General features: G+C 42.2%; 1 protein-coding gene and 2 long non-coding RNA genes across 3 annotated transcripts in view; 2 read left to right on the top strand and 1 right to left on the bottom strand.

The window, feature by feature from the left end:
• LOC145867298 (uncharacterized) overlaps nt 1-21,598 on the bottom strand; it is a 680,253-nt gene that overhangs the window by 417,174 nt on the left and 241,481 nt on the right. The window lies entirely within an intron of this gene.
• Nucleotides 1,613-5,000, top strand: LOC145867251 (NLR family CARD domain-containing protein 3-like). Its single transcript, XM_082971324.1, has 4 exons — nt 1,613-2,021; nt 2,151-2,379; nt 2,754-4,524; nt 4,796-5,000. Exons 2-4 carry the CDS (start codon nt 2,196-2,198, stop codon nt 4,983-4,985), a joined length of 2,145 nt encoding a protein of 714 aa, XP_082827450.1. The 5' UTR covers nt 1,613-2,021; nt 2,151-2,195; the 3' UTR covers nt 4,986-5,000.
• Nucleotides 12,042-18,294, top strand: LOC145867253 (uncharacterized). Its single transcript, XR_014383272.1, has 4 exons — nt 12,042-12,486; nt 13,621-13,794; nt 14,008-14,054; nt 16,247-18,294. It is a non-coding gene; the product is annotated as an uncharacterized LOC145867253 (long non-coding RNA).

Below are 21,598 nucleotides of genomic sequence, written 5' to 3'. Positions count from 1 at the left end.
AGGAGAGACCAGCCTCCCCTGTTCCCAGCTGTGTGTCCATGAAGAGTGACCGGTCTTTGCGTCAACCTATAGAGTTTAGAGAGGGAGACTTTTCTACTGAACAAAGGTAAGAAGAACTCATGGGTCATGGTCAGTGAGTTAAACAACACTGTCTCTAGTCATTTCTCCTCTCACATTTTCACATTTCTTTTGGTTGTTTTCATAATCCATAGGCTAATCCTTTAGTCCATTTTCATGGTCCTAAAACAATATTAAACAAACACAATATTCCCTCCCTGTGTGTGTGTGTGTCTCTCTGTCTGTGTATCTGTCTGTCTGTCTGTCTGTCTCTTTGCCTGTCTCTCTGTCTGTGTGTATTTCGCTGTCTGTCTCTGTCTGTCTGTGTGTATTTCTCTGTCTGTCTATCTGTCTCTCTGTCTCTTTGCCTGTCTCTCTGTCTGTGTGTATTTCGCTGTCTGTCTCTGTCTGTCTGTGTGTCTTTCTCTGTCTGTCTGTCTGTCTGTCTGTCTGTCTGTCTGTCTCACTGTCTCTGTGTCTGTCTGTGTGTGTCTCTGTGTCTCTCTGTGTCTGTTTCTGTCTGTGTGTCTGACTCTGTCTCTGCCTGTCTGTGTGTCTCTGTCTCACTGTCTCTCTGTGTCTGTCTCTGTCTGTCTCTCTGTCGGTGTGTCTGTTTCTGTGTGTCTGTATGTCTCTGTGTCTGTCTGTCTGTCTCTGTCTGTCTGTGTGTCTTTCGCTGTCTGTGTGTCTGTCTATCCGTCTCACTGTCTCTGTGTCTCTCTCTGTGTCTGTCTCTCTCTGTCTGTCTCTCTGTCTCTGTGTCTGTCTCTGTCTGTGTCTGTCTCTCTGTCTGTGTGTCTTCGCTGTCTGTGTGTCTGTCTGTCTCTGTCTGTCTGTCTCACTGTCTCTGTCTCTGTCTGTCTGTCTATGTATGTGTGTATGTCTCTGTGTCTGTCTGTCTCTGTGTCTTTCTGTCTGTTTGTCTGTCTCTGTCTGTGTGTCTGTCTCTGTGTCTTTCTGTCTGTGTGTCTGTCTCTGTCTGTGTCTGCCTTTCTGTGTGTGTCTGTCTCTGTCCGTCTGTGTGTCTGTCTATCTGTCTCTGTGTCTGGCTGTGTGTCTGTGTCTGCCTGTCTGTCTGTCTGTCTGTCTGTCTGTCTGTCTGTCTGTCTGTCTGTCTGTCTGTCTGTCTGTCTGTCTGTCTGTCTGTCTGTCTGTCTGTCTGTCTGTCTGTCTGTTCCTGTGTCTGCATGTCTGTGTCTGTGTGTCTGTGTCTCTGAGTCTCACTGTGTCTGTCTCTGTCTGTGTGTCTGTTGTCTGTCTGTGTGTCTGTCTCTGTCTGTCTCTGTTTTTCTGTCTGTCTGTGTGTCTTTCTCTGTCGGTGTGTCTGTTTCTGTGTGTCTGTTTCTGTGTGTCTGTCTATCTGTCTCTGTGTCTGGCTGTGTGTCTCTGTCTGTCTGTCTGTCTGTCTGTCTGTCTGTCTGTCTGTCTGTCTGTCTGTCTGTCTGTCTGTCTGTCTGTCTGTCTGTCTGTCTGTCTGTCTGTCTGTCTGTCTGTCTGTCTGTCTGTCTGTCTCTCTGTTTCAGTGTCTGTCTCTGTCTTTCTATGTGTCTTTCTAATTTCTGTCTGTCTCTGTCTGTGTGTCTTTCTCTGTCTGTCTTTGTCTGTCTCTGTCTGTCTTTGCCTGTCTCTGACTGTCTGTCCCGCTTTCTGTCTGTTTGTCTCTCTTTGTCTGTATGTTTGTGTCTGTCTGTCTGTCTCTGTCTCTGTCTGTCTCTGTCTATCTCTGTTTGTCTGTCTGTCTGTCTGTGTCTCTGTCTGTCTCTTTCTGTCTGTCTGTCTCTGACTGTCTGTCCCGCTTTCTGTCTATGTCTGTCTGTTTGTCTGTCCGTACTCACTCACTCCCTGGATGAGGAGATGTAATCTCATGTTTTGTGCACAGAAACCAACAGGAGAGATCAGAGTCAGACATTCTCAGTGGTCAGTCTTCCCAGAGTCATCAAACAGACCTGGCCTCCATATTCAGTGTATGTGGTCCTGTTATGAACATTTGTTTTTGTTGACCTCAAGTAAAGTTGATCTGTCAATCATTCATTAATGTGTTAATGAGAAAGCATTTATTCTCTTGCTTAACTTATTTACTTGATTTATTTCAGTTGCTTGAAGAGAATATTATTACATTTGTGAAGAACGAGCTGAAGATGTTCAAGAGGATTCTTAGTCCAGAACTCCCAGAAGGCTTTGAGAGTCAGAAGCAGGATGAGGAAGTGGTGGATGCTGAAGATGAGAAGCAGGAGAGCAGTGCCAGAGAGGGGGCTCTGAAGATCACACTGCACGTCCTGAGGAAAATGAACCAGAAGGAGCTCGCTGACACACTGGAGAAATGTAAGATCTGTCTGCCTCATGTTGAATGCTGTTTTATAACATTTAAAAGCTGTAGCTAAAGTACAGCTAAAGTAGCTGTGTAACTCAATGATATTGTAGCAGCCTTAACACAACACCTAGTGGCCTCAACAAGTAGCAGCAGGGATGTGTTGTGTTGATTAATTTAGAGAGACAGAGAGTGAGACAACATTAATAATACCATCAATAATACCAATAATAATATAATCAGTCACACCAGTCTGTAATGCATTATGAAAACATTTATACAGTCAGTTAAGAGAATAAATTATGATAATTTAAATCTTTATAACAGTCCTACAATACTGTAGACATTAAAACAGATGTAATATTAATATCCTCTGTGTTATTTCTAGATTCAGATGATCCTGCTGTCATTTGCCAACGTGAACTCAAATCTAATCTAAAGAAGAAGTTTCAATGTGTATTTGAGGGGATCGCTCAACAAGGAAACCCAAAACTTCTCAATAAGATCTACACAGAGCTCTACATCACAGAGGGTGGAACAGGACAGGTCAATAATGAACATGAGCTGAGACAGATTGAGATAACAACCAGGAAACAAGCAAGACCAGAGACTGCAATCAAATGTAACGACATCTTCAAACCCTTAACTGGACAAGACAAACGTATCAGAACTGTGCTGACAAAGGGAGTCGCTGGCATTGGAAAAACAGTCTCTGTGCAGAAGTTCATTCTGGACTGGGCTGAAGGAAAAGCAAATCAGGATGTCCAATTTGTATTTTCATTCCCTTTCCGGGAGCTGAATTTGATGAAAGGGGACAAAAACACTTTGATTGAACTTCTCAATCACTTCTCAATGGAAACCAAACAATCAAGAATCTCCAACTACAACAAGTACAAAGTTCTGTTAATCTTTGATGGTCTGGATGAGTGCCGACTGCCCCTAGACTTCCAGAAGAACAAGATCTGTTGTGACGTCACAGAGTCAACCTCAGTGGATGTTCTGCTGACAAATCTCATCAAGGGAAATCTGCTTCCCTCTGCTCTCCTCTGGATAACTACCCGACCAGCAGCAGCCAATAAGATCCCTTCATGGTGTGTTGACCAGGTGACGGAGGTACGAGGGTTCAATGACCCACAGAAGGAGGAGTACTTCAGAAAGAGATTCAGTGATGAGGACTTGGCCAGCAGAATCATCTCACACATAAAGACATCAAGGAGCCTCCACATCATGTGCCACATTCCAGTCTTCTGTTGGATTTCTGCAACAGTCCTTGAACACATGCTGAAACATAAGACAGAAGAGATGCCCAAGACTCTGACTGAGATGTACACACACCTTGTGGTGTTTCATACCAAACAGAAGAATGAAAAGTATCTTGGGAAAGAAGAGACAGGTTCACACTGGAATAAAAAGAGTATTCTGTCACTGGGAAAACTGGCTTTTCAACAGCTTGTGAAGGGCAATCTGATTTTCTATGAAGAAGACCTGAAAGAGGCTGGCATTGATGTCAATGAAGCCTTTGTGTACTCAGGATTGTGCACACAGCTCTTTAAAGAGGAATGTGTTCTGTACCAGGACAAGGTGTACTGCTTTGTGCATCTGAGCATTCAGGAGTTTCTGGCTGCTGTATATGTGTTCCTCTCATTCATCAACAACAATGAGAATCTAATTGACACACTGCAAACAAAAGACGAGTCTGAAGTTACTTTCTACAAGAGTGCTGTGGATAAAGCCTTACAAAGTGAGACAGGAAACCTGGACCTGTTCCTCCGCTTCCTTCTGGGCCTCTCACTGGAATCCAATCAGAAGCACTTACGAGGTCTACTGACAAAGACAAGAAGCAGCTCACTGAGCCATGATGAAACTGTCAAGTACATCAAGGAGAAGATCAGGGAGAATCCCTCTCCAGAGAGGAGCATCAATCTGTTCCACTGTCTGAATGAACTGAATGACCATTCTCTAGTGGAGGAGATCCAAAGCTACCTGAGATCAGGAAGTCTCTCAAAAACCTACCTGTCACCTGCACAGTGGTCAGCTCTGGTCTTTGTGTTGCTGACTTCAGAAAAGGAGCTGGATGTGTTTGACCTGAAGAAATACTCCAGATCAGAGGAAGGTCTTCTGAGGCTGCTGCCAGTGGTCAAAGTCTCCAGAGCTGCTCTGTGAGTAAATAAAATGACATATAAGAAGTATTCATCAGGAAGAAATATTATGTTTAGAGAAAATATGTATTATAATATGTATATAATATTATATTGAATAACATATTGAATCAGATATTCAATCTAGTATTACAATATGACCATACAATTCTAGGAGACAGAAGATGAATCTATATGTTGTTTGAGAGAATAAACCAAATGCCATTGTCCTTCTACACTTCTGGTGTTAAATAAACAGTGTGTTTGGGAAGTCATGATGATCTCGTTGCAGGCTGTCAGGTTGTGGAGTCACAGAGGAAGGCTGTGCTTCTCTGGTCTCAGCTCTGAAGTCAAACCCCTCACACCTGAGAGAGCTGGACCTGAGTAACAATGACCTGAAGGATTCAGGAGTGAAGCTGCTCTCTGCTGGACTGGGGAATCCCCACTGTAAACTGGAGACTCTGAGGTCAGTATTCCTGTAGTTGGTCAACAAGTGATAACTGTTCACCAGATCCACATGTGTTTACCAGACACACATAGTCCACACCATATGTGTTTGGACAGTGAAGCTTGCAGTTTTAAATGTGGTGCTATGCACCAGCATTTTGGATTTGACTTAGAATGCTTCATATTAGGTGACAGTACAGAATGTCACCTTTTATTTGAGGGTATTTTCATACATAGCTGTGTTACTGTTAAGAAAGGAAAGCACTTTATGTATTTAGTTCTCCCATTTGAAAAAGTTGAACATATTTGGACAAATTCACTTATGTTGTATTAAAGTTGTCATAAGTTTAGTATTTAGTCCCATGTTCCATGCCTGCAGTGATAACATCAAGCTTGTGATTCTACAAACTTGTTGAATTCATTTGCAGTTTGTCTTGGTTGTGTTTTGGATTATGTTTTTCCTAATAGAAACTGAATGGTGAATAATGTCCTGTCATTTTGGAGTCACTTCACTTGTATTGTCAGTAAGAATAAGAATGAATGGAGAATGATGATGAATGAGAAAGTTACAGAGGCACAAGGATCATACCCCCACTGTTATTGGTAATGGTGAGAGGTTAGCGTGTTTTGTTGTATCCTCTGTTATTGGTAATGGTGAGAGGTTAGCATGTTTTGTTGTAGCCTCTATTGGTAATGGTGAGAGGTTAGCATGTTTTGTTGTAGTCTCTGTTATTGGTAATGGTGAGAGGTTAGCATGTTTTGTTGTAGCCCCTGTTATTGGTAATGGTTAGAGGTTAGCATGTTTTGTTGTATCCTCTGTTATTGGTAATGGTGAGAGGTTAGCATGTTTTGTTTTAGCCTCTGTTATTGGTAAAGGTGAGAGGTTAGCATGTTTTGTTGTAACCTCTGTTATTGGTAATGGTGAGAGGTTAGCATGTTTTGTTGTAGCCTCTGTTATTGGTAATGGTGAGAGGTTAGCTGTTTTGTTGTAACCTCTGTTATTGGTAATGGTGAGAGGTTAGCATGTTTTGTTGTAGCCTCTGTTATTGGTAATGGTGAGAGGTTAGCTGTTTTGTTGTAGCCTCTGTTATTGGTAATGGTGAGAGGTTAGCATGTTTTGTTGTAGCCTCTGTAATTGGTAATGGTGAGAGGTTAGCTGTTTTGTTGTAGCCTCTGTTATTGGTAATGGTGAGAGGTTAGCATGTTCTGTTGTGGCCTCTGTAACTTTCTCACTCATTCTGATTCATGATTTATTCATGATTTTTCTTAATCATGGCATCATCAGAATTTAATTTTTAATCGTCAATCACATACAGTTGAAGTCGGAAGTGTACATACACTTAGGTTGGAGTCATTAAAACGTGTTTTTGAACCTCTCCACAAATGTCTTGTTAACAAACTATATAGTTTTGGCAAGTCGGTTAGGACATCTACTTTGTGCATGACACAAGTAATTTTTGAAACAATTGTTTACAGTCAGATTATTTCACTTATAATTCACTGTATCACAATTCCAGTGGGTCAGAAGTTTACATACACTAAGTTGACTGTGCCTTTAAACAGCATGGAAAATTCCAGAAAATCATGTTATGGCTTTAGAAGCATCTGTAGGCTAATTGACATAATTTGGATGTATTTCAAGGCCTACCTTCAAACTCAGTGCCTCTTTGCTTGACATCATGGGAAAATGAAAAGAAATCAGCCAAGATCTCAGAAAAAAAATTGTAGACCTCCACAAGTCTGGTTCATCCTTGGGAGCAATTTCCAAACGCCTGAAGGTAACACGTTCATCTGTTCAAACAATAGTACGCAAGTCTAAACACCATGGGACCACACAGCCGCCATTCCGCTCAGGAAGGAGACGCGTTCTGTCTCCTAGAGATGAACATACTTTGGTGCAAATCAATCCCAGAACAACAGCAAAGGACCTTGTGAAGATGTTGGAGGAAACAGGTACAAAAGTATCTATATCCACAGTAAAACGAGTCCTATATCGACATAATCTGAAAGGCCGCTCAGCAAGGACGAAGCCACTGCTCCAAAACCACCATAAAAAAAGCCAGACTACAGTTTGCAACTGCACATGGGGACAAAGATCGTACTTTTTGAAGAAATGTCCTCTGGTCAGATGAAACAATACAAGAACTGTTTGGCCATAATGACCATCGTTATGTTTGGAGGAAAAAGGGGGAGGCTTGCAAGCCAAAGAACACCATCCCAACCGTGAAGCCCGGGGGTGGCAGCATCATGTTGTGGGGGTGTTTTGCTGCAGGAGGGACTGGTGCACTTCACAAAATAGATGGCATCATGAGGGCGGAAAATTACGTGGATATATTGAAGCAACATCTCAAGACATCAGTCAGGAAGTTAAAGCTTGGTCACAAATGGGTCTTCCAAATGGAAAATGACCCCAAGCATACTTCCAAAGTTGTGGCAAAATGGATTAAGGACAACAAAGTCAAGGTATTGGAGTGGCCATCACAAAACCTTGACCTCAATCCTATAGAAAATTTGTGGGCAGAACTGAAAAAGCGTGTGCGAGCAAGAGGCCTACAAACCTGACTCAGTTACACCAGCTCTTTCAGGAGGAATGGGCCAAAATTCACCCAACTTATTGTGGGAAGCTTGTAGAAGGCTACCCGACACGTTTAACCCAAGTTAAACCATTTAAAGGCAATGCTACCAAATACTAATTGAGTGTATGTAAACTTCTGACCCACTGGGAATGTGATGAAAGAAATAAAAGCTGAAATTAATCATTTTCTCTACTATTATTCTGACATTTCACATTCTTAAAATAAAGTGGTGATCCTAACTGACCTAACACAGGGGATTTTTACTAGGATTAAATGTCAGGAATTGTAAAAATTGAGTTTAAATGCATTTGGCTAAGGTATATGTAAACTTCTGACTTCAACTGTATGTATTAAAATACCCTCAAATAAAAGGTGACATTGTATACTGTCACCTCATATGAAACATTTGATCTGAAATCCAAAATGTTGGAGTATAGAGCCACATTTAAAATGTTAGCTTCACTGTCAAAATAGATATGGTGTGGACTGTATACTCAATACAATCTAAATCTGATACCTCACTGTCTGTCTTTTGACTGATACTGCTTTTAAACTGGTCTGGTCAGTCTACTCAAATATTTGTACTATACATGTTTCTATCTGCAGGCAATACTTTGATCATTTGTCATTTTTAATGATGATACATTAATTTACGAATAGATATGGCAGGTTTCAGGACACTGATATCTGAAAAATTTTGAAAAATTATACTGCCACTATTTTCACCACCAAAGCATAGCAGTGTGATTTTAATTTGATTTGACTCTTTGCAGGCTGTCAGGCTGTCTAGTCACAGAGGAAGGCTGTGCTTCTCTGGTCTCAGCTCTGAGGTCAAACCCCTCACACCTGAGAGAGCTGGACCTGAGTAACAATGACCTGAAGGATTCAGGAGTGAAGCTGGTCTCTGCTGGACTGGGGAATCCCCACTGTAAACTGGAGACTCTGAGGTCAGTATTCCTGTAGTTGGTCAACAAGTGATAACTGTTCACCAGATCCACATGTGTTTACCAGGGACACATAGTCCACACCATATGTGTTTGGACAGTGAAGCTTACAGTTTTACATTTGGTGCTATCCTCCAGCATTTTGGATTTGAGATGTTTCATATTAGGTGACCTTACAGAATGTCACCTTTTATTTGACGGTATTTTCATACATATCTGTTTTACCGTTTAGAAATTAAAGCACTTTCTGTACGTAGTTCTCCCATTTGAAGAAGTCTTAATTATTTGGACAAATGTACTTATATTGTATTAAAGTTGTCATAAGTTTAGTATTTAGTCCCATGTTCCATGCCTGCAGTGATTACATCAAGCTTGTGATTCTACTAACTTGTTGAATTCATTTTTCAGTTTGTTTTGGTTGTGTTTTGGATGATGTTTTTCCTAATAGAAACTGAATGGTGAATAATGTCCTGTCATTTTGGAGTCACTTCACTTGTATTGTCAGTAAGAATAGAAGATGTTTCTGAACACTTCTACATTCATGTTGATGCTACCATGATTATGAATAATCATGAATGAATCGTGAATAATGATAAATGAGAAAGTTACAGAGGCACAAAGATCAGACCCCCTCTGTTATTGGTGTTATTCTGTATACTTCTGGCCCTTCTTTGGACACTGTATTAACTAACCTCTAGACGAGCTTCAATGCCATACAGCTCTCCTTCCGTGGCCTCCAACTGCTCTTAAATACAAGTAAAACTAAATGCATGCTCTTCAACCGATCGCTGCCTGCACCTGCCCGCCTGTCCAGCATCACTACTCTGGATGGTTCTGACTTAGAATATGTGGACAACTACAAATACCTAGGTGTCTGGTTAGACTGAAAACTCTCCTTCCAGACTCACTATAAGCATCTCCAATCCAAAGTTAAATCTAGAATTGGCTTCCTATTTCGCAACATAGCATCCTTCACTCATGCTGCCAAACATACCCTTATAAAACTGACCATCCTACCGATCCTCGACTTCGGCGATGTCAATTACAAAATAGCCTCCAATACCCTACTCAATGAATTGGATGCAGTCTGTCACAGTGCCATCCGTTTTGTCACCAAAGCCCCATATACAGTGGGGGGAAAAAGTATTTGATCCCCTGCTGATTTTGTACGTTTGCCCACTGACAAAGAAAGGATCAGTCTATAATTTTAATGGTTTATTTGAACAGTGAGAGACAGAATAACAACAAAAACATCCAGAAAAACGCATGTCAGAAATGTTATAAATTGATTTGCATTTTAATGAGGGAAAAAGTATTTGACCCCCTCTCAATCAGAAAGATTTCTGGCTCCCAGGTGTCTTTTATACAGGTAACAAGCTGAGATTAGGAGCACACTCTTAAAGGGAGTGCTCCTAACCGCAACTTGTTACCTGTAAAAAAAGACACCTGTCCACAGAAGCAATCAATCAATCAGATTCCAAACTCTCCACCATGGCCAAGACCAAAGAGCTCTCCAAGGATGTCAGGGACAAGATTGTAGACCTACACAAGGCTGGAATGGGCTGCACGACCATCGCCAAGCAGCTTGGTGAGAAGGTGACAACATTTGGTGCGATTATTCGCAAATGGAAGAAACACAAAAGAACTGTCAATATCCCTCGGCCTGGGTCTCCATGCAAGATCTCACCTCGTGGAGTTGCAATGATCATGAGAACGGTGAGGAATCAGCCCAGAACTACACGGGAGGATCTTGTCAATGATCTTAAGGCAGCTGGGACCATAGTCACCAAGAAAACAATTGGTAACACACTACGCCGTGAAGGACTGAAATCCTGCAGCGCCCGCAAGGTCCCCCTGCTCAAGAATACATATACATGCCCATCTGAAGTTTGCCAATGAACATCTGAATGACTCAGAGGACAACTGGTGAAAGTGTTGTGGTCAGATGAGACCAAATTAGAGCTCTTTGACATCAACTCAACTCGTCGTGTTTGGAGGAAGAGGAATGCTGCCTATGACCCCAAGAACACCATCCCCACCGTCGAACATGGAGGTGGAAACATTATGCTTTGGAGGTGTTTTTCTGCTAAGGGGACAGGACAACTTCACTGCATCAAAGGGACGATGGACGGGGCCATGTATCGTCAAATCTTGGGTGAGAACCTCCTTCCCTCAGCCAGGGCATTGAAAATGGGTTGTGGATGGGTATTCCAGCATGACAATGACCCAAAACACACGGCCAAGGCAACACAGGAGTGGCTCAAGAAGAAGCACATTAAGGTCCTGGAGTGGCCTAGCCAGTCTCCAGACCTTAATCCCATAGAAAATCTGTGGAGGGAGATGAAGGTTCAAGTTGCCAAACATCAGCCTGGAAACCTTAATGACTTGGAGAAGATCTGCAAAGAGGAGTGGGACAAAATCCCTCCTGAGATGTGTGCAAACCTAGTGGCCAACTACAAGAAACGTCTGACCTCTGTGATTGCTAACAAGGGTTTTGCCACCAGGTACTAAGTCATGTTTTGCAGAGGGGTCAAATACTTATTTCCCTCATTAAAATGCAAATAATTGTATAACATTTTTGACATGCGTTTTTTCTGTATTTTTTTGCTGTTATTCTGTCTCTCACTGTTCAAATAAACCTACCATTAAAATTATAGACTGATCATTTCTTTGTAAGTGGGCAAACGTACAAAATCAGCAGGGGATGAAATACTTTCCCCCCCACTGTACTACCCACCACTGCGACCTGTACGCTCTCATTGTCTGTCCCTCGCTTCATACTCGTCGCCAAACCCACTGGCTCCAGGTCATCTACAAGACCCTGCTAGGTAAAGTCCCCCCTTATCTCCGCTCACTGGTTACCATAACAGCACCCAACGGTAGCACGCGCTCCAGCAGGTATATCTCTCTGGTCACCCCCAAAGCCAATTCGTCTTTCGGCCGCCTCTTCTTCCAGTTCTCTGCTGCCAATGACTGGAACGAACTACAAAAATCTCTAAAACTGGAAACACTTATCTCCCTCACTAGCTTTAAGCACCAGCTGTCAGAGCAGCTCACAGATTACTGCACCTGTACATAGCCCATCTATAATTTAGCCCAACTACCTCTTCCCCTACTGTATTTATTTATTTAGCTCCTTTGCTCCCCATTATTTCTACTTTGCACTTTCTTCCACTGCATATCTACCATTCCAGTGTTTTACTTGCTATATTGTATTTACTTTGCCACCATGGCCTTTTTTTGCCTTTACCTCCCTTATTTAACTTCATTTGCTCACATTGTATATAGACTTATTTTTCTCCTGTATTATTGACTGTATGTTTGTGTAATACCCTTGTTTGAACCAAGTATTGAGTTTATTTGTTATAATTAATTGGTATTATATTTAAAAGATGATTGAATTGCTCCTAAACTGTAATGTTGTTAATGCATTATGCTTTTTGAAGAAATATTTATTTAATGTATAAGTGAATAGTTTGTTTTACTTTGAAGTTTACGTTTTGACCAATAAGGTCGCTTGTTAAGTTGTGGCCAATGGGAGTTGACCTGGTTAACGGGAGGGAAAAAGACGTTGATGAAAGGATGGACGTTTTACCTCAGGACGGTTGGTGAAGAAAAATTATAAAAGAAGACGACAGAACTACAACAAAACCCATAGCTACTAAGACATGAAGGGAAATACATGTTTTATTTAATAAAAGAGTTGTTATAATTTAGTTAAAACTTAGTAAAGACTGAAGCTACCGTCTCGTCGTGGAGGTATTAGCCAGCCTTGAGGTTAGCCTAGCATCGTGTGACACCGGGAGATAATTGCTTGGGAAGCTAAACGAGTTCGTGTTGCCATGGGGATATCAGTTACGGCTAAGGAGTACTGTCTGCATGGGTAGCTGTGTTGCCATGGGGATATCGGTTACAGCTAAGGAGTACTGTCTGCATGGGTAGCTGTGCTGCCTTGGACTTGGTGAGGAAACCTGCATGGAACTGCCATACTTCGCTGAGGGAATATCTACCATGTAGTGAGTAACCACAATGTGAGGTGCTTATAAATAAATACATTGGTAATGGTGAGAGGTTAGCATGTTTTGTTGTAGCATCTGTTATTGATAATGGTGAGAGGTTAGCATGTTTTGTTGTAGCCTCTGGTATTGGTAATGGTGAGAGGTTAGCATGTTTTGTTGTAGCCTCTGTTATTGGTAATGGTGAGAGGTTAGCATGTTTTGTTGTAGCCTCTGTTATTGGTAATGGTGAGAGGTTAGCATGTTTTGTTGTATCCTCTGTTATTGGTAATGGTGAGAGGTTAGCATGTTTTGTTGTAGTCTCTGTTATTGGTAATGGTGAGAGGTTAGCATGTTTTGTTGTAGCCTCTGTAACTTTCTCACTCATTATTATTCATGATTCATTCATGATTTTTCTTATTCATGGAATCATCAGGATTCATTTAGTAGTGTTTAGAAACATGTTATCTACTCACTTAGACAGAAAATTATCCAGTCATCATCCACCATTTTAATATTGGACAAAACACAACCCAAAACACAACGATAACAAACTGCAAAATCAATCAACGAGTTTGAGTCACAAGCTTGATGTAGTCGCTGCGTTCAAGGAATATCGGATCAAATACTCAACTTGTGACTACTTTAAGCCACTATGAGTGAATTGGTCAGAAAACATATGACTTCTTTAAATAGGGGACTAGATACATGAAGTGCTTTCATTTTTTCTAAATGGTGGAACAGATATGTATGAAAATATCCTCAAATAAAAGGTGACATTATATACTGTCACCTCATATGAAACATTTGATCTGAAATCCAAAATGTTGGAGTTTAGAGCCACATTTAAATTGTTATCTTCACTGTCAAAATAGATATGGTGTGGACTGTATACTCAATACAATCTATATCTGATACCTCACTGTCTGTCTTTTGACTGATACTGTTTTTAAACTGGTCTGGTCAGTCTACTCAAATATTTGTACTATACATGTTTCTATCTGCAGGCAAAACGTTGATAATTTGTAATTTATAATATGATACATTAATTTATGAATAGATATGGAAGGTTTCATATGTTGAAGAAATATACTGCCACTATTTTCACCACCAAAGAATAGCAGTGTGATTTTAATATGATTTGACTCTTTGCAGGCTGTCAGGCTGTCTAGTTACAGAGGAAGGCTGTGCTTCTCTGGTCTCAGCTCTGAGGTCAAACCCCTCACACCTGAAAGAGCTGGACCTGAGCTACAATCACCCAGGAGACTCAGGAATCAGACTGCTCTCTGCTGGACTGGAGGATCCACACTGCAGACTGGAGAAACTCAAGTATGTAGAGGGTTTATGTCAATGTTCATATCAGACATGTTTGACTTATCAGGCTAGTTAAGACAAACATTCTTACCACCACTTGGACAAAGTTATATGCTGACTGTGTGTGTGCGTGTGCGTGTGCGTGTGCGTGTGCGTGTGTGTGTGTGTGTGTGTGTGTGTTCAGGTGTATCCCTCAATGACTGTCTGTTTTTCTGCTTACCGCTACAGTGTGGAACATGGTGGAGAGAACAGAATGAAACCTGGACTTAGAAAATGTGAGTGTTGACTGCTGTGAAGAATATGACTAAGAATAAGTCTTAATTCAAGTTAAGTCAAAGACCACCATCATTACTGACTTGGTCATATTAAATATCATCTGTAGTTCTACAGAAGCAGAAATCAGGGACACCAACGTTTACAAAGACTTGATTTGACAGTGTGTGTGTGTGGTGCGTTTGTGTTATATTAGAAATTATATTAGAAATGTGTGATTGTGTTCATGATGCATACAGGTGTGTAGTTAACTTCGAAATCGTCCCACCTACGTAACAGCCAGTGGAATCCTGTGGCGCGTTATTCAAATACCTTAGAAATGCTATTACTTCAATTTCTCAAACATATGACTATTTTACACCATTTTAAAGACAAGACTCTCGTTAATCTAACCAAACTGTCCGATTTCAAAAAGGCTTTACAACGAAAGCAAAACATTAGATTATGTCAGCAGAGTACCCAGGCAGAAATAATCAGACACCCATTTTTCAAGCTAGCATATAATGTCACAAAAACCCAAACCACAGCTAAATGCAGCACTAACCTTTAATGATCTTCATCAGATGACACACCTAGGACATTATGTTATACAATACATGCATGTTTTGTTCAATCAAGTTCATATTTATATCAAAAAACAGCTTTTTACATTAGCATGTGACGTTCAGAACTAGCATACCCCTCGCCAACTTCCGGTGAATTTACTAAATTACTCACGATAAACGTTCACAAAAAGCATAACAATTATTTTAAGAATTATAGATACAGAACTCCTCTATGCACTCGATATGTCCGATTTTAAAATAGCTTTTCAGTGAAAGCACATTTTGCAATATTCTGAGTAGATAGCCCGGCTTCACAGGGCTAGCTATTTAGACACCCAGCAAGTTTAGCATTCACCAAAGTCAGATTTACTATAAGAAAAATGTTATTACCTTTGCTGTCTTCGTCAGAATGCACTCCCAGGACTTCTACTTCAATAACAAATGTTGGTTTGGTTCCAAATAATCCATTGTTATATCCAAATAGAGGCGTTTTGTTCGTGCGTTCAAGACACTATCCGAAAGGGTAAAGAAGGGTGACGAGCATGGCGCATTTCGTGACAAAAAAATTCTAAATATTCCATTACCGTACTTCGAAGCATGTCAACCGCTGTTTAAAATCCATTTTTATGCCATTTTTCTCGTAAAAAAGCGATAATATTCCGACCGGGAATCTGCATTTAGGTAAACAGACGAAAGAAAATAAAGCATGGGGTCGACTCGGGCACGCGCCTAAGCCCATTGTCCTCTGATCGGCCACTTGTCAAAAGCGATAATGTGTTTCAGCCTGGGGCTGCCTCGATATTGTTCAGCTTTTTCCCGGGCTCTGAGAACCTATGGGAGCCGTAGGAAGTGTCACGTTACAGCAAAGATCCTCAGTCTTCAATAAAAAGAGCCAAGATGAACAACAACTTGTCAGACAGGCCACTTCCTGTTCAGAATCCTCTCAGGTTTTTGCCTGCCATATGAGTTCTGTTATACTCACAGACACCATTCAAACAGTTTTAGAAACTTTAGGGTGTTTTCTATCCAAAGCCAATAATTATATGCATATTCTAGTTACTGGGCAGGAGTAGTAACCAGATTAAATCGGGTACGTTTTTTATCCGGCCGTGTCAATACTGCCCTCTACCCCCAACAGGTTAATGGGAATAAGTGTGTTTTATATGAATAATATGAGTAAGAATAAGTCTTAATTCAAGTTAAGTCAAAGACCACCATCATTACTGACTTGGTCATATTAAATATCATCTGTAGTTCTACAGAAGCACAAATCAGGGACACCAACGTTTACAAAGAGTTGCTTTGACAACGTGTGTGTGTGTGTGTGTGTGTGTGTGTGTGTGTGTGTGTGTGTGTGTGTGTGTGTGTGTGTGTGTGTGTGTGTGTGTGTGTGTGTGTGTGTGTGTGTGTGTGTGTGTGTGTGTGTGTGTGTGTGTGTGTGTGTGTGTGTGTGTAATTATTGTGAATAAGTGTGTTTTATATTACCGTACATAATAACATATGATCATTCAACAAGTCTCCAGTTACCTTAACTTCTCCTTTTGATACCTAGAAACATCTACATTAAATTAATTAGTGAAAAGTGAGTTATTAACATTCTAATGTGAATGATGATGATTTCTAATATTGTGTCTGGTTTCATCCATCAGATGTCTGTGATCTCACACTGGACCTAAACACAGTAAACAGACTCCTCTCTCTGTCTGAGGAGAACAGAAAGGTGACATGTAGGATAGAGGAGCAGCCGTATCCTGATCACCCAGAGAGATTTGAGGACCTTAAACAGGTGCTGTGTAGAGAGGGTCTGACTGGGCGCTGTTACTGGGAGGTAGAGTGGAGTGGGATAATGGGGGCTGGTATAGGAGTGACATATAAAGAAATCAGCAGGGGAGGATGGGGTGATGACTGTTGGCTTGGATTCAATGACAAGTCCTGGTGTCTGTTCTGCTCTGACAACAGTTACTCTGCCTGGCATAATAATAATCTCACTACCATAGCCGTCCGCCCCTCCAGGTCCCACAGAGTAGGAGTGTATCTGGACTGGCCAGCCGGCACTCTGTCCTTCTATAGAGCCTCCTCTGACACACTGACCCACCTGATCACATTCACCTCCACAGTCACTGAGCCCCTCTATCCAGGGTTTTGGGTTCATTATATTGGCTCTTCAGTGTACTTGAAATAATAACTGGACACAAACACACTGGACACACACACACACACACACTGGACACACACACACACTGGACACACACACACACTGGACACACACACACACACACACACACACACACACACACACACACACACTGGACACACACACACTGGACACACATACACACACACACACACACACACACAGTGGACACAGACACACTGGACACAGACACACACACACTGGACACAGACACACACACACACGGACACTGGACACAGACACACACACACACTGGACACAGACACACACACACACACACTGGACACAGACATACACTGGACACACACACTAGACACACACACACTAGACACACACTGGACACACACACACACACACACTAGACACACACACACACACACACTAGACACACACGCACACACACACGCACACACACACTGGACACACACACACACACACTGGACACACACACACTGGACACACACACACTAGACACACACACACTAGACACACACACACACACACTGGACACACACACACTGGACACAGACACACACACGCACACTGGACACAGACACACACACACACACACTGGACACAGACACACACACACTGGACATACACACACACACTGAACACACACACACACTGAACACACACACACTGAACACACACACACTTGACACAGACACACACACTAGGCACACGCTGGCCACCTGCTCAAACAGGACAAACACACACACACTGACACACACATAAACACTGACACACACAATGGACAAACACACATTGAACACTCACACGTGACAGGCTTGTAATATTTTCTGATCTTTTACCACTTTGCATTTTTTATGATATATTTTACTGTTTGTGTTTGTACCACAGGAGGCTGGTGGGACCTTATTTAGGGAGGACAGGCTTGTAATGGCTGGAGTGGAATAAGTGGAATGGTATCAAACACGTGGTTTCCATGTGTTCCATTTCATTCACTCTGTTCCAGACATTATTATGAGCCGTCCTCCACTCAGCAGCCTCCACTGGTATGTACTGTCCTGTATGTGAGAGAGATCCAACAAGGAATTACAATGTATGTATTACTTTTAATACCTGCAAATGACAAATAAACTACTGGAACTCCTTATGAATGTCTGCAGCCGACAAGAGGTGAAAATATTACCGGAATATTCTGCAAAATGTTGATGAAGCCGTCACTCAATCCACCCAAAACAACATGCAGTCTTTCCACAAGACTCCCATGAAGTTATAGTGTGACGTTATGAGTCGACGTTAAAGTAACATTCTCACAACATACTGCACTTGTTTTATCCTGTTTTAGATGTATCCTCTGTTTAAACATTTAAACTCTTACAATAACACTGTTAAAATACCAATGTGATCATTTTTTGTCTTTTATGTTGGAAAAACAAATTGTACAATTATATGTGGACATACGCTCCATAGTTGTACAAGTATACATGGTTATATTGTACTTTTCATAATAAAACATACTTGAAACAAGAAAAAGCATGTTAATAGTGGAAACAGTTTTGTTATTGATTTTTACATTGCTTCTCCCTGTCTCATGTTGACGTTTGTCATGAATCTTGACCTGGAGGCAGAACTGTGCGATTTCCTCTAGATATGTCAGCTGCAAAGTCAGAATTGGCTGTGGAAAATAATTTTGTTTTATGGTCTTAATTTAAGGGAAGGATTAGCAGTGTGGTTAGGGTTGAGGTTAGGATTAAAATCGGATTGTATTACTTTGTGCCTGTGCCAGCTAGTAACCACTTTGATGAACTGCCTCCAGGGCAAGATTCATGACAATAAATGCCAACCTGCCTCCAGGGCAAGATTCATGACAATAAATGCCAACCTGCCTCCAGGGCAAGATTCATGACAATAAATGCCAACCTGCCTCCCAGTCGTCCCCTCCTTATCTTTACAAGGCTGCAGAACATGCAAACTAGTGATGTGGGGGTTCTTTCATAACCCTCAGTCCCCAGGTGGGTAGATGGTAGGTTGAATAAAGAGAAGCTAGTGATGTGGGGGTTCTCTCATAACACTCAGTCCCCAGGTGGGTAGATGGCAGGTTGAATAAAGAGAAGCTAGTGATGTGGGGGTTCTCTCATAACCCTCAGTCCCCAGGTGGGTAGATGGCAGGTTGAATAAAGAGAAGCTAGTGATGTGGGGGTTCTCTCATAACCCTCAGTCCCCAGGTGGGTAGATGGCAGGTTGAATAAAGAGAAGCTAGTGATGTGGGGGTTCTCTCATAACCCTCAGTCCCCAGGTGGGTAGATGGCAGGTTGAATAAAGAGAAGCTAATGATGTGGGGGTTCTCTCATAACCCTCAGTCCCCAGGTGGGTAGATGGCAGGTTGAATAAAGAGAAGCAAGTGATGTGGGGGTTCTCTCATAACCCTCAGTCCCCAGGTGGGTAGATGGCAGGTTGAATAAAGAGAAGATAGTGATGTGGGGGTTCTCTCATAACCCTCAGTCCCCAGGTGGGTAGATGGCAGGTTGAATAAAGAGAAGCTAGTGATGTGGGGGTTCTCTCATAACCCTCAGTCCCCAGGTGGGTAGATGGCAGGTTGAATAAAGAGAAGCTAATGATGTGGGGGTTCTCTCATAACCCTCAGTCCCCAGGTGGGTAGATGGCAGGTTGAATAAAGAGAAGCTAGTGATGTGGGGGTTCTCTCATAACCCTCAGTCCCCAGGTGGGTAGATGGCAGGTTGAATAAAGAGAAGCTAGTGATGTGGGGGTTCTCTCATAACCCTCAGTCCCCAGGTGGGTAGATGGCAGGTTGAATAAAGAGAAGCTAGTGATGTGGGGGTTCTCTCATAACCCTCAGTCCCCAGGTGGGTAGATGGCAGGTTGAATAAAGAGAAGCTAGTGATGTGGGGGTTCTCTCATAACCCTCAGTCCCCAGGTGGGTAGATGGCAGGTTGAATAAAGAGAAGCTAGTGATGTGGGGGTTCTCTCATAACCCTCAGTCCCCAGGTGGGTAGATGGCAGGTTGAATAAAGAGAAGCTAGTGATGTGGGGGTTCTCTCATAACCCTCGGTCCCCAGGTGGGTAGATGGCAGGTTGAATAAAGAGAAGCTAGTGATGTGGGGGTTCTCTCATAACCCTCAGTCCCCAGGTGGGTAGATGGCAGGTTGAATAAATAGAAAACAATAGGCTACATAAAACAATCCATAAATGTATAATTATTGTGCAATTTACACAAAACATTAAGGACACCTTTTCTTTCCATGACAAACTGACCAGGCGTAACTCAATATTAGGAAGGTATCCTTAATATTTTGTTCACTCAGTGGCTCTGACCCTTTACGTAACAGTCAAACCTCTTTTCCAGGAAACCTTCTTTAAATTTCCCCAAATGTTTCCACACTGCTGCTCTCTCACAGCTGCTCCAGGGCCTCTTGGGTTGAGGAGTCATTCTCTTCTAACCTGATCACAGCTGCTCCAGGGCCTCTTGGGTTGAGGAGTCATTCTCTTCTAACCTGATCACAGCTGCTCCAGGACCTCTTGGGTTGAGGAGTCATTCTCTTCTAACCTGATCACAGCTGCTCCAGGGCCTCTTGGGTTGAGGAGTCATTCTCTTCTAACCTGATCACAAACAAAGACAAGATTCAAACAAATAAACATGATGGTCCAACATAATAGGGGGGGGTATAGGGAAGGTAGGGGAGAGGAGGGGGGTATAGGGAAGGTAGGGGAGAGAAGGGAGGGGGCAAGGGGAAGGTAGGGGAGAGGAGGGGGTATAGGGAAGGTAGGGGAGAGGAGGGGGTATAGGGAAGGTAGGGGAGAGGAGGGGGGCATAGGGAAGGTAGGGAGAGGAGGGGGTATAGGGAAGGTAGGGGAGAGGAGGGGGTATAGGGAAGGTAGGGGAGAGGAGGGGGTATAGGGAAGGTAGGGGAGAGGAGGGGGGTATTTGGAAGGTAGGGGAGAGGAGAGGGGACTTCCTCCATGTCAGGTAAGCAGCCTCCAAGTCTACCCTCACCAACTGACCAGACTGAGTGAGTTCTGAACATCCCTCTCTGTCCTCTGATGCTGCATCCAAGTCTTCTTGGGTCTTTCTGGTGTCTCTGTCTTGACTCTTTAGTGAGTTTTTTCAGTTCTTTCCCAGGCTGCCTGAAAAACACAAAAAGATGGCAAATACATAAGAGTTATGAACTATCAAAATAAAGAGAGTCCCACACTCCATATATAAACTCCCAGTAATTTATTGGGTATTTACCAACGTTTCAGCATCACTGTGCCTTCTTCAGGGTGATGTCATCAATACTTGAACCAGGTTATGTAGACAAACAGTGCAATTAGTGCAACCAATGACAATAGAGAGGGGTGTGTCATAATGATTAAGTTAATTACAATGAATTAATGAAACTGTTAAAAAAAACAATAGTTTATGGCATATTAAATATAAAAAAATAGTAGGGTATATTATATATATCCGGCTCTCCATGTAATCTGATTCATTATGATCTAGGATCAGGTCCCCTCTCCATGTAATCTGATTCATTATGATCTAGGATCAGGTCCCCCCTCTCCATGTAATCTGATTCATTATGATCTAGGATCAGGTCCCTCCTCTCCGTGTAATCTGATTATGATCTAGGATCAGGTCCCCCCCTCCATGTAATCTGATTCATTATGATCTAGGATCAGGTCCCTCCTCTCCATTTAATCTGATTCATTATGATATAGGATCAGGTCCCCCCTCTCTGTGTAATCTGATTATGATCTAGGATCAGGTCCCCCCCTCCATGTAATCTGATTCATTATGATCTAGGATCAGGTCATCCTCTCCATGTAATCTGATTCA

Source organism: Salmo salar, unplaced genomic scaffold, assembly GCF_965601325.2.
Source record: "Salmo salar unplaced genomic scaffold, fSalSal1 ptg000257l, whole genome shotgun sequence".
Classification (NCBI taxonomy): Eukaryota; Metazoa; Chordata; class Actinopteri; order Salmoniformes; family Salmonidae; genus Salmo; species Salmo salar.
This window is presented reverse-complemented; position numbering and strand designations above follow the sequence as displayed.

Excerpts from the sequence above, each read along its gene's own strand:
- LOC145867251 (XM_082971324.1), top strand. The coding sequence starts at position 2,196 with ATGTTCAAGAGGATTCTTAGTCCAGAACTCCCAGAAGGCTTTGAGAGT. Across the intron at positions 2,380-2,753 it reads CGCTGACACACTGGAGAAAT|ATTCAGATGATCCTGCTGTC; the intron begins GTAAGATCTGTC and ends TGTTATTTCTAG. Across the intron at positions 4,525-4,795 it reads AAAGTCTCCAGAGCTGCTCT|GCTGTCAGGTTGTGGAGTCA; the intron begins GTGAGTAAATAA and ends ATCTCGTTGCAG.